This window comes from Otolemur garnettii, unplaced genomic scaffold (genome assembly GCF_000181295.1).
Source record: "Otolemur garnettii isolate 467f Iridium unplaced genomic scaffold, OtoGar3 scaffold00013, whole genome shotgun sequence".
Taxonomy (NCBI): Eukaryota; Metazoa; Chordata; class Mammalia; order Primates; family Galagidae; genus Otolemur; species Otolemur garnettii.
In genome coordinates, this window is record NW_003852408.1 from 7513647 (window position 1) to 7526245 (window position 12599).

Genomic DNA, 12599 nt, shown 5'->3' on the forward strand with positions numbered 1-12599 from the left:
AAGAAGAGAAGAGAAGGAGGGAGGAGAGAGAGGAAGGGAGGGAGGGAGAGAAAATCGGCGAGGAATTACCAACCTAGCTCAGTTCTCCAGAGACCTTCAGTTACATTAGCAACAGTGCTACTAATAAGCTGGCCTCACAGGATAACACAGCAACATCTAGTACAGAGGTGTAGTTTAAATATTATCTACTACAGAGAGAGTTATAAGTATTTTGTAAGTATTCAGGATAGGCAAAGTTTCCAAATTTAAGACTCTTAAATGTTACCTGGAAAGTTTGAACCAAAATTTAAAGAGATTAAAAAAAAAAATCTCAGTTTGAATTTCAATTAATCAAATAGAAAATTATTCTTGGCCCTCTCTCTCTGTTATGAAGTAATTGTGACTCTTTTATGAAGAAAAAGACAACGCTGGACTCTTAAAAGAGAAATTTGGCTGGAGAATTGTCCCTAGTCCATTCACCAGTAAACAAAAGAAATATCATTACAAATATCTGACTGATTTTTCTCAGACAGGTGTGAGTGGTAAAACAAATAGCTTTGAGTTTATGAATTTTAGACGCTCGAGTCCACTTTTCCAGGAACATAAATTTATTTGGAATTTTTTTTATCTTTAATTCTAGTGGACTTTGCCTTCATAACATGATAGAATTAAAGATGAGGCTTTCGATTCCTTTATTGTATCTTTCCTCTCATGACATTTGTGATAATTTTAACATTTCAGGAGGAACAATAATGAGACAGGAGATTTTGTTTTTCCTCTTCACCCAAAGACTTAATGACAATTACATATCCGCTGTGGATAAAACAAACAATCAAACAAACAGACTTCAAAAAGAGCATTAGACTCTGATTCTGTTTTTTTGTTGTTGTTTATTTGGTTTTTTTTTTTTTTTTTTTGGTTTTTGTTATTGAGTTCAAATTCTTTTTTTTTTGTTTGTTTGTTCATTTATTGTTTCAGGTTCTTTGAGGGTACAAAGAGTTAGGTTACACTGTTTGCATTTGTTAGGTAAAGTCCATCTTGTAGTTGTTTCCCTCCCTCAAGAGTTTTCACATCATAGTGGTAAGAATCCCAAGTCTGCAGAATTTTCATGCCTTTTATTTTCTGTGTTTTTTTTTTTTTTTTGAGAGCATAAATCAAACAAAAACTAGAAGGTTCCTTTAACTAGAATGGCTTGTGGAAAATCATTAATAATTTAAGGAAGAACAGAGGTGGTGGAGGCGAGGGGCGGTCTTGGTGTGGGGGGCAGGTTTATCTTCAAGTTGTGATGCTTTGGTTTTGATCTTCATCATTTCCACAGAAGATGAGATAGTTAATGTCATTGAACTTTGGCTTAAATCATTTTTCAACCCCATGTCTTTTGCTGATTGTCTTTTGCTGATAAGGTGCCATGAGCACTTATTTAGATAGTCATCTCATTACTGGTAACCCTGCCACCTGGGGCGATTTATGCAGGTATTAATGCACATAGGCGTTTATGGAGAGTTACTAGAAATAATTGTATCAGCAATTTCTCTGTTACTTTTGCCCTCAGTAGGTCCTGTACTTTTCCCGCACAGGTAATTATTTCTGCTGCTATTTCAGAGCTATCTTTTTATGGGCACAAAACAACTTTACCTAATTCTATCTGGTTTTATTTATATATGTACTTTTACACACACACACACATTTTTCTAGAGAAATTCAGTGTGTGCATCAAACAATTTCAGGTACAAGTGCAAATGGAGTTTGACCAGGCTGTGCCTGCAGGCTGAGGAAACGGGCCTAATAACATGCTGGGTACTGGCCATGGCTCACGTCATGCAATAAAGCTGGTGGCACATCTAGGTCTGGTACAGCAGGAAAGACGATTAATCCAAAGCTAAGTGAAGATTGTGGAATGTATTATGCAACCCAGTGTCTGAATTTGCTATAGGACCCTGGGGAGTTTTCAAAATATGCACATTCCTGGACCCCACGCTAGGGGCAACAATTGAGTCACACCTGTTGAATTGGAATCTATGTGGGTGGAGCCACTGAGTTTCTGTTTTTAAAATTCTATCCAGATGTTTCTGGCATAGCCAATCTAGAACCTCCATGAAACATTAAGAATAATAAAGTCATTAATAAGCAAACTTCTGTTAGTTATAGGCAGTCAGGAAGATGCAAATACCAGGCAAAATATCACAGATAAGGAAATGTACAAAATATTAGTCAGATCTTGCTAGGGTATCCTGCAGTAAGCAACAATGCCCAGTCCCTAGCGTTTTATAAGGACGTAGGTTTATTTCTTGCTTGTATTAATTGGGTTGGCTGACCATCAGCTGTGGCTCTGTTCTACATATCTTCTTTATTCCAGGACCTTGCCTCTACTGGGGCCTGTTGTTTTCCTGACAGAGAAAAGGGCCAACTGAATGACGCACTGTCTAACAGCTGTTCGGATGTGGTGTAAAGTCTTTCGGTCACATGACCAACTGTGATGTCGGTGGGGTGAAAGCATTCTACTCCAACAGGAAAGCACCGAAAGTTATTTGAGATGACACTGAAATGCATATGCCTCTTCTATGTAGGAGACCAGATTCCTGGGATCTTGCTTCAAGAGAGAGCTTGCCGTAAGTAGTAAAGTTAGCGAGGACGCGGTCAAGGATCTGTTCAGTATCTTGTGTCTCCTGTCGCTGTAATTCCAGGGACAGAGTTAAAGGACATGGTCCCCCAAAGGCATTCTTTCTAGAAGACACAGAAAGGGTTCCATTGAATAAATCCTACAGCTGGCCCTTGGTCAATCTGAACTCCCTTTGTGTAGAGGACAGAAGACAAGAAGAGAAGTCACCACTGAGGAAGAGATGCTTAACCCTGGCCAGCAAGAAATTGTGTGTGGAACTAAGACACTCGGGTGCTCCTTGAAGTCTCTTGACCAGTGATGACTTTGAGAGGTCACGTGCAGCAACTTTAGCCTAAAGGGGATCTAGTTACCAGGGTTCCAACTTCTCTTGAAAGAGGGATTAATTTGACCACCAAGTAAATCATTGAGAGAAACAGAAGTGTTACTGGAGCTAAGGTGAACTTGGAATGAGTGGTAGAGGGGAAGAAAATGAGGCTGCCTTGGAGCTCTCATACAAACCACAGCAATGAGGGCTGTAGTTCATTGCACGCTTCTAAATTTCCCCTTAGAAAGGAGACTTAGAAAGTCAGATGGAAACCGCAAAAGAGCTTTCCCTAAACCTGCAGGAGATGGGTATCAGGTGAGTGAACTGTGGTAGTCGTGTTGGTGAGTGGTACAGATCTCCCTCAAGAGAGAACCCTCCTAAGGAGAGCAGTTAACTGACGGTCGCCAGCTAACAAGTCTTCAAAATCCAGTGCAGCTCTCTGGTCAAGGCTTTGCTGTCCTTGGGCAGCTCCCAACCAATGGATGAGCATGAGAGTGTGATACAGACCCGGCTACTTCTGTCCCAAGCGGGGGGAACTTTGCATCTGGCTTCCCCTGCTGGCCTGGTCCACACTTTCTCATAGCCACAGTCTGAGGCTATTCCTATCTGATCCTGCCTGATTCCCGCCCCCACCTTCTTTCACAGGTGCCAGACCTGCCTTGTGACCCAGGTCTTGTCCTATTCCCATTCTCTCCGACTTTGCCTCTCACAGGCATTCTCCTCACTAACCCCTCACACTTCTAACTCCTTCTTGGTGTCTGCTGCCCTGGGGACCTGAACTGACATGCTTGGAAACAATCTTACAACCTCTGACATTCAGAAGCCGGAGAAGCAGGGCAGCAAAAGCCTCAAAACATACGTGAGACCCCAGAAATAAGAAATGCCTGTGAAAATAGGTCGTTCTTCTGCTTCAGACTGAGCATTTAAATGGTGCTTGGGGAGCTAGAAACTAACTCTACTATAGGAATATTTGGCTGGAAGTGAAAGTTATGTGGGCTAAAGAAAGCAGAGTCTTTTGCAGCGAGACTCCAACACTCAAGATAGATTAAGCCTGACACATCTCATGTTATAAAAATAAAAATAAGTTTCATAATCCTGAATTTAAACGAGTATGCTTTTCCTCACACAATGAGAGCCATGTTGTGAGATCTAGTTGTTTACTGGTTAGTTTTTCCATGATAAAGCAAAAACACAAAGGATAAACTATCCTTTAAATCAAGAGGACGTTATATTTCCAGAATTAATGAATAAAATATTTGTAAATTTTTCCTCCAAACAAATTACTGGATGATAGATAGGCCTGGACATTTGTACACTGGAATCATTATGTTATATGTGGGCTCCATCCTCACATGGATTATTTAGCAGCCGTGTAACATTAGCTATTTAATCCAGTTTCTTTTGGAGTAAATAGTAGCATTAACCCCATTGAATTGTTATCGACTTACCTGAGATACTGCAAATGAAGCACTTAGTGCCGAGTCTGATATCTGAGGTATGAAAATTAAGTTCACAGCCTCACCCTGGCAAAATTGCTGCATACCTCATTGCTAAAAATCACTATATTTGCCTTCAAGGTACTCTCCTTGGGAACCTCTACTCCAGGGCCAGCACCTAGTCTACCCTTCAAAGCAGTTTTGCTAGGATGTTTGCAAACTTAATTGTCAGACCTTGTCCAGCAACAGCCCTGATGGCTGTTCTGGAAAAAGAGTTTCAAAATTGCTTTGAGGGTGGACTAGGTGCTGGTGCTGGTGCACAGGGAAGTATTTCCAAGTTGACTGCAGTGATACTCAGCAATGAAGTAGCACTTTCTCTGGAATAAATTTGTGAACCTAATGCACTTAGTTGTCAGCCTTCACATAATGTGCAGTTGATAATTTTGGCTTTAGAATTTCACTTTAAATCCAGAATTTGTTGAGAAAATCATCATTTGCATCGCAAGGCCACATCTGTCAAGCGTGGCATATGGCACCATGTAACCTCAAAAATCTTCACACACAAAAAAGTCAAAACAAAAATCCTGCAATTAATTCAAAGTATTAAGATACTCTAGGCAAAGATGGCCCTCAAGTTCTCAACTCTTTTGAATACTTGCTTCAATTTTTAAAAGTGCCTGTAGTCTAGGGCTGATATAGAAAGGCACAAAACAAGAACTTCAAAACAGGCCCGATGCTGCTAATCACCAGAGATTGTTACTTGTCTTGCTGCCTTCTTGAAGATCACTCAGAATTAATGCTGCGTGTTTCCTTCTGAGAACTGCTGTCTTTCAAAGATGAAAACACAACCCCTGACAAAGGTGAGCTACACAGGTGAGACGTCATCTTTAGAAGTGACAGGGTGTTACTTCTCTGTGCAATTTGGAAGCAAACATGCCAATATTTTGTACTTAGGATTTTTTGGTGGAACCACTAGAAAAAAATAGCATCCCTTTCCATATATAAATATGCATATATATAGACTCTCCTTCAAGCCTATCTAGAAAGCTGGGATGCAAACTGAGAGGTTACCTAGGAGTTTGCTTTCTGGGCTATTTTCTCCCTAGAGTGATTCTGTGGAGCTGAGCTCCGAAATCCATCTCTGACACTGATTCATAATCTAGTGTATTTCTAACTTTGAACCATTTAGGTTTTTTTTATTCTATTGATTTTTTTAAAAGATGTATTTACCTGGTATTAGGGCAAAGGTGCATTCAGTCATAAAGGAAATGGGGGCATCAGAAAGGGAAATGGAGGAGGCGCCAACTGTAAAGAAGAGGTTGAAATTTGCCTGTGGGCAAGTTGACCCCCACCCCCAGCATCTGTTAACTAAGGGAATATTTCCAGCAGGCATTTCACTATGAATGAGTAGAGGGAATAGATATTGAGACTTTATCTATTGAAACAATGACTTAAAAGGTTTGTGTTTAATGCTGCCTCTCTCTTGCCTTCTCTACGGATCCTCAGGTGGACCCCCGCTCACCCTTGAGCTACTCACTCAAATCCAGCCCACCTACCTGAGGGACCCTGCTCCAGAGGACGGGCCTTTTCCCAGTATCATTTCCCACTACACTGATTCATGCTCAAGAAAATTGGGCAAAAAGAGAGTAAAGAAACTAGTGTATTACACCTTTTCCTATTTTAACAGGTAATATGCCTCAGTTCAAAGTCAAATGTTTAAGAGAGTGGCATACCGTAGTTAGTTATAGCTGCCTTGAACTTGCACAGATGGAACCTGTTATGCAATTAATCAGATTTACACTCTCACTGCAGCCTCCTTTGGACCTTGATGTGTGCAAGTGGCTGGTCACTCTGACTCACTTATAGCAGGTAATCACTGCTATAGTCACTGGTGTATATTTGTTTTATAAAGAAAAAGTGAAGAAAGGAAGTAAGTCTACTTTGGAGGCAGCTAAATAGAGGACTTAGTCAGATAAATGTGTGGACACATGTCATTTTTATTTCCAAGGGCCTCATTTTCCCTTCCTCTGGCAATGCCCACAGGGAGACCAATTTGTTTTCCCTTCAGTCCAGCATGTCACTCAAGCTGGCCAAGCGCTGCAACCCCCTGTCCACCACAACTATTTTAGGGACTGGCAAATGCTTCGTTGGGTCAAATCATAGTGAACCCAGGGTGCTGAGTGCAGCTGCACTGGCTAAAAGCCCAGACCTGCCTCATCTTTGCTATGAGGGAAGATTGCGAGACCGGGTCTCTGGGCATTGTAGAAGATTCCATCTAGTTATGTCAGCAGCTAGATCAATCTCAGGGCTATTCAGGTATGTCAAATACGTTGGTATTTACCAACATAAGTACTATTTTGTGCAAGCCAATTATAGTTGGGTTTTCAGACAGTCGTACTGGGAAAAATCTTAAATGAACCAGTATAATGCTGTGCAGACACCAGTTGCTAAATAAAAGTAACTTAGATCAGAAAATGCAACTGGTGTCAGGAAGTGAATGTATCTTCTATTGTTTGGACAAAAAATCCTTATTTGACACTAAAAGCAAAAATAACCAACTGCCCTGTATATGTATATATTTTTTAATCATGCCGTATACTTTGATGTGGAAATTTGACTCCAGTAAATTCAACTGTGTTCATATTGTCTCCCAAATTGTTCACTCACCATTACCCTTAATGTCTTCCCTGAGCCCACGTGCTCATTCAAAGCCATAATCTGTGGATTTCTTGCCTGAGGCTCAAATATTCATTTCCACCACTTCATATCCTCGATACTTATTTTCTATTTTATGCTCCTAATAGCTTAACTCTTCTAGGGTTTTTTTTTTTTTTCTTTTCTTTGTCCCCAGACATCAATTTCCTGTGTCTGCCTCTTTATTGATGCTTCTAAGATATTAAGGTCAAGTGTTGAAAATGGGATTTTTACTCACCTTATTATTAACTGCTGTGGTGAACTAATACTATAAAACAAAATAAAAATAAATCAACAACAATAAATAACTATGTCCCCCCAAAGGGCTCAGTTTCTGTAAGCTATAGATTTTATACCCAGAATTGATATATCTTAAATATCAAATGTGTTATTTATTCTTACTAGGAGATTTCACCTCTGCCCCAAATATGTAACCAACTCATTTACTAGCTATCTAGTTATGGGTAGGGGATATATACCTAGTGAACTTTAATTATTGTTATCTCTATAATGAGGGAAATAGTTTTCAGGGTTTTTATATGTGAATAATAAGGTAAAATAACATAGAACATTTTCAAATCACCAAGCACGATGGCAGAAATAAGTAGAGTGCTGTAGACAAATACCCATCTCCCCTCAAAATTCATATGCAGAAACCTAATCCCCAATGTAATAGTGTTTGAAGGTGAGGCCTTTGGGAGGTGATTAGAACATGAGGGTAGAGCCCTCATGAATAAAATCAGGGTCCTTATAAAAGAGAGCCTAGAGGAAGCCCTTCCCCCATCTGCTATATGAGGGTACAGTGAGAAGATGGTTAGCTATGAACCAGGAAGCAGGAATTCACCAGATGCTGACTCAACCAGCACCTTGACCTTGGACTTCTCAGCCTGCAGAACTATGTGAAATGAACGTATGCTATTTTAAGACACCCAGTCTATAGTATCTTCTTTTAGTAGTTTGAATGGACTAAGGCAAGAGCCTAGACAAATACTAATTTACCTTCCCTTCCTTCCTGGCTTACCATGTAACTTTGTACAAATTTGTAGCTTTCTGTCCCCAGGTATGAAATAGGGATTTTAATGATAAATTTGCACCATGAAGAAAAACATACTCTAACATTATAAATTCATCTTGCTTATTTTTATAAGAGGTGCTTGACAGTATTGTCATGCAATATACTCCCAAATTCAAATAGGAAGAAAAAGAGGAAAAAGTGAAGGATAAGGAACAAAAATAATTAATCCTTTCTGCTGAATTAATCAGTTGGATATAATATAGAGTTAGGCAAATCTAGTGAATGGATTTTATGTTTTTTTCTATCAAACTCCATGATAATTCAAGATTTTTATGATAGAGCTTAGGGTAATCATGAGTAGGGTGTTAATGCTTGAAAAATAAACATGTCATTATTCATCACAAATTGCTGTCACCAAGAATTTCAGATTAATATTGCTGCCCATTAATACGATGTTTAGTCATAATATTAAAATAAGGAGGCTAGAGTGGGGAGTAGAGAGGTTTTCTTAACATATATCAGAGTTCCTTTTATTCATTTCTGAGTTTCTAAAGAGACAGAATAGAAATATAATGCTTATTAAAGAAAGCTGGGGCAAATTCTATGGAGCATCTTTAAGAGACTTATTTTTACTTAAAAACATGACAAGTGCATTTAAGATTAACATATGTTATTATCCATGGTTCTTTGGAATCTAAAATTAAAACATTCCTCATTTCTATACATACATAAGATTTCTCTACTGCTTAAAGTGTCATGGCTTAAAGAAGAGAGAGTATACGGAAAATATTTCAAATCACAATATTCAGATTCAGCTTAGGATACAGTTTACAGAAGTTCACATTGTGGGAGATCTTTTCTAAAAATTCAACCAAAGAAGGGGAAGTTCTGGAAAATACATTTTATTTGTGTCTTCAAAACTGACATAAGCTTTGAATATGGTTTGAGAACATGCCAAGTTTTTGAAATGAGTTTTGCTAACCATATGTGGCCCGTTTTCTGTTTTTTTTTTTTTTTTTCCAATCTAGATGTAGAATCTAGAAATAGAGCATGTTACCATCCCATGGCCTTGATCTTCCTGAGCAGAAGGGGCTGCCTTAGTGCCAATTTAAAGCATAAATTTGGTTTATGTTTATAAAGATATAATTTTATAGTAGGAAGAAACAACTCACTGTCCTGAGGAATTTAATCTATTCACTACTTACAAAATATCCAAGTGCCTACTGTGTGCCAGGCAGTGCTCAGAGCAGGGTGGTCAGAGTCCTCAGAGAACTGTAGACTCTTGAACCAGTATGATCTCAGCACCATGTGGTCAGAAGTTCTCTCAGGGGAAGTTCTGGGCAGGTGCAATGGAAGAAAAGTCTTGGGGCCCTAACCACTGCTGTGGCTCTGGGAAGTCCCGTGGGAGGAAGTGGCTTTTCAGCTGATGCAGACTATGAGTAAGACTTCATCAGTTGAGGGACAGAAGTGGGGAAAAGAGGATTTGTGTGGATAGCGAGATCCAGAGAAATTGAAAACTTTAGAGGTATCTGGGCAGAACGCACTCAGACCTTGTCTGGTATTTTCATGTCCAGAACAGTACCTGGCTCAAAGGGAACGGCCAATGACTATTAGATTAACAAATGAATATGTCCCTGTATATCTGGGAATAGTTCAAGAATAACTTACAGGTTTCTTAAGCAACAGGATAATACTATTATTTAAAGACATTTTTTTTTTATTTCCCCTTGTCCTTTAGTTTTGCCATTTTCTCAATTTTTGTTGGAGAAAGAAAAAAAACCTGTGAATAACCGTACACTATTAATTTTTGTCCTTGCAATATGAGCCAGTAATTTGAAAGCAGAGATCAGCTCGATCCCCTCCTCTCCATCTCCCTGCCGCTCTGGTTTAGGTGCTCATCACTTCTTGGCTAAATTAACGCAATTGCCTCCTAGCCCATCTTCTCCACAGTGCCAACAGATTTAGCTTTCTAAACGCAGATTTGCTCATGTCACTCTCTAAACCTCTTTGATAGATTTTCCATTTTTTTCCTTGGACTGAAATTCCAAACTTTCATGTGATTCTGTTAGTTTTTCAAGATATGGATCCTATTCTGGTCTCAGAAAGAAGGAACATTGTCCCTTCTTGACCTTACAAACCCTCTCATGTGACATGTTCCCATCTAAACATTGCCAAGGACTCTACCTTCCTCGGGATCACAGCGTCTGCTTTGTCACCCCTTGGGTTGTTTCCCTCCACTGGTCTGTGAACCCTTTGAGGGTTCAGACCATGAATTGTTGTAGCAAGTGGAAAGTGGGTATAGAAAACGGAAGTGAAAGAAAGACGTGACACACTCAAAATGGTGAGATCATTTCAGAATCTTTCTCTTTTTGGATTCTTTGGGGTTAGGAATTTTTTTAGTTATTGAAAAGAAGTATAGTGACACTATGAGACATAGATATGATTAGCTGATAAGAATTTTCCTTGTCAAACCCCCAAAATAAAAGAAATCCTATGTTCAAAAGCTGTTTTCAGATATCCCAATGACCAGTTTGACCAATTGAACATAAAATTCTAGCTGTATTCCAAACTAATTTCTGTGGCACCTGGCACACTGCTGGTTATTTTAGTTTTATTTTCTTCAACCTCAAAATGGAGGCTACAGATACCTGGTAGCTGTCATGTTGTTTTATAGATTATTACGTGCCTGAGACAACAGAGTAGAAGCCTCTAATCTTCATTTAACAAATCCCTGGATTATTACTCTTCTTTAACGTTGGAAAACACCTTGATCAACAATTGGGGCATCCTGAGTACCAGTGCCAAGAGGCCACTGTCTGGCCTGCCCACACACTTACTAATGGGACGCTGAATTATCTTCTTATGAGAATCAGTTTTGCTGCCAAGTATTAAGGCAGTTTGGAGATGGAGAGAGAACACATTTTCCTAGTGGTCATACACAGAAAGCAACGCCCTGGATCCAAGAAAGAGCCAAATAATTCAAAATAGCAACAGATGCCATGCTCTTCAGTACAGTTTCAGAATATTTTCTCTCCTGAAAAGTTTGTTATCAGTAATAAGACACCTAGAGACTTTCCCAGTCCAAACTATTATGTCTGACACAACATTCAATATGGACACCACCAATGAATGCTTCCATTAATACTATTATTCTGTGTGTTAAACTAGCAAAAATATGTCCTACCATACCTCATTTTGAAGAATCTATATTCTCCATAGGATTTAGCAGAAAGGGATAAGTATGACCCAAAGCTATTTCTAGCATAAAATTTCACAGCCAGAAAAAAATGAGTTTTCTTGGAATCTGTTAAGCTCCCAAGTATATTGCCATCCATTCATTGACCTTCTAGCAGAGAGATGGTATGGCTTGCCAGACAAAAACAGAGGACTGAAATAAAAAAAGTTTGAATGTCAGCTCTGTCTTAATGTAAGGCATTCAGCCTTTCCAAACATTTGTAGTATGTACTTCTGATAGCAGTATCTTAAGATTTAATGGACTGATGTTCTGAATTTCTTGAACAAAAGGAGATCTCAGAGGTTTTATAGCAAGTACCTGGAGATTTAGGGTTTCTGAACACAGTGAAAAGCCTCTTGTAAAATATTCTGCCCAGGTTTCAGCATTTATAGAATCATTTGTGAAATCAAAGAAGAAAAATATAACACTGTTTCATTTTCTGTATCAAACCAAAAATAATCCAATGTCTTGTTAAGTAATGCAACTTAAGGTTACCCTCAGTTAAGAGTTAGGATGATACTGTAGTCTGCAAATGGTGGAGACCCTGATAATGACTGAACACTGGAAGGCACATCAGTGGTAACGCACATAAGCGCTTCCTAAGAAGATTGCTTCCTTCCAAATCTCTCACCAGGATGTTCCTACACTTACTATTCTTCTTCTTTATTCTCATTGTTTATTCTCTATTGCTTGCTTTTCAGAATCCAAAACATTTCAGCCTCTCATTTGTTTAGAAACACTTTCCCTCAAACATGTGTGAGTTTTTACTTCATCTTTTTCATTCTTTCACTCATCTTATAGTCTCCTCCTTCCTCCATCCTTTTGTCCTTCCTTTTTGTACTTCTTTTTTTATTTCTCTCTCACGCACTTGTTAAATCAGTCTTTCATCTTTAATGCACAGACTTTCATTAAACACCTTTTTTGTTCCATACGTTTGCCCAATACCTTGTTAAATGCTAGGGATGCAACTGTGAAGACATCCAAGTCTCCAGGGGTGGTCACACCTCCTTGTCTTTGTTGTAGTGGCTTCTACCACCAGTCTCCTCTCTGCCCCCACTTGAATTTAATTGGGTTTTTCCTCTCACGTGAGGGTGTAGCTGTTCATCTATTGATTTCATACTATTAGTATTGCCTACCTTAGATACTTTCTTTTCCATTTTTGTGATACTTTACTGAGAAGAATGTTCTTCCACTCCATTCATGTAAATACAAAAGATGTAAAGTCTCCATCTTTTTTATGGCTGAATAGTAGTATTCCATGGTGTGTGTGTGTATCATATTCTATTATTTTTTTCTTTCTTTCTTTCTTTTCTTTT

At 38.9% G+C, this 12599-nt stretch overlaps 1 protein-coding gene across 1 annotated transcript in view; it reads right to left on the reverse strand.

The window, feature by feature from the left end:
• Positions 1–12599, reverse strand: part of NYAP2 (neuronal tyrosine-phosphorylated phosphoinositide-3-kinase adaptor 2) — a 251110-nt gene that overhangs the window by 152009 nt on the left and 86502 nt on the right. Inside the window, 1 exon segment of the mRNA XM_012802112.2 lies at positions 10052–10145. Within this exon segment, the coding sequence (XP_012657566.2) occupies positions 10052–10145 (94 nt within the window).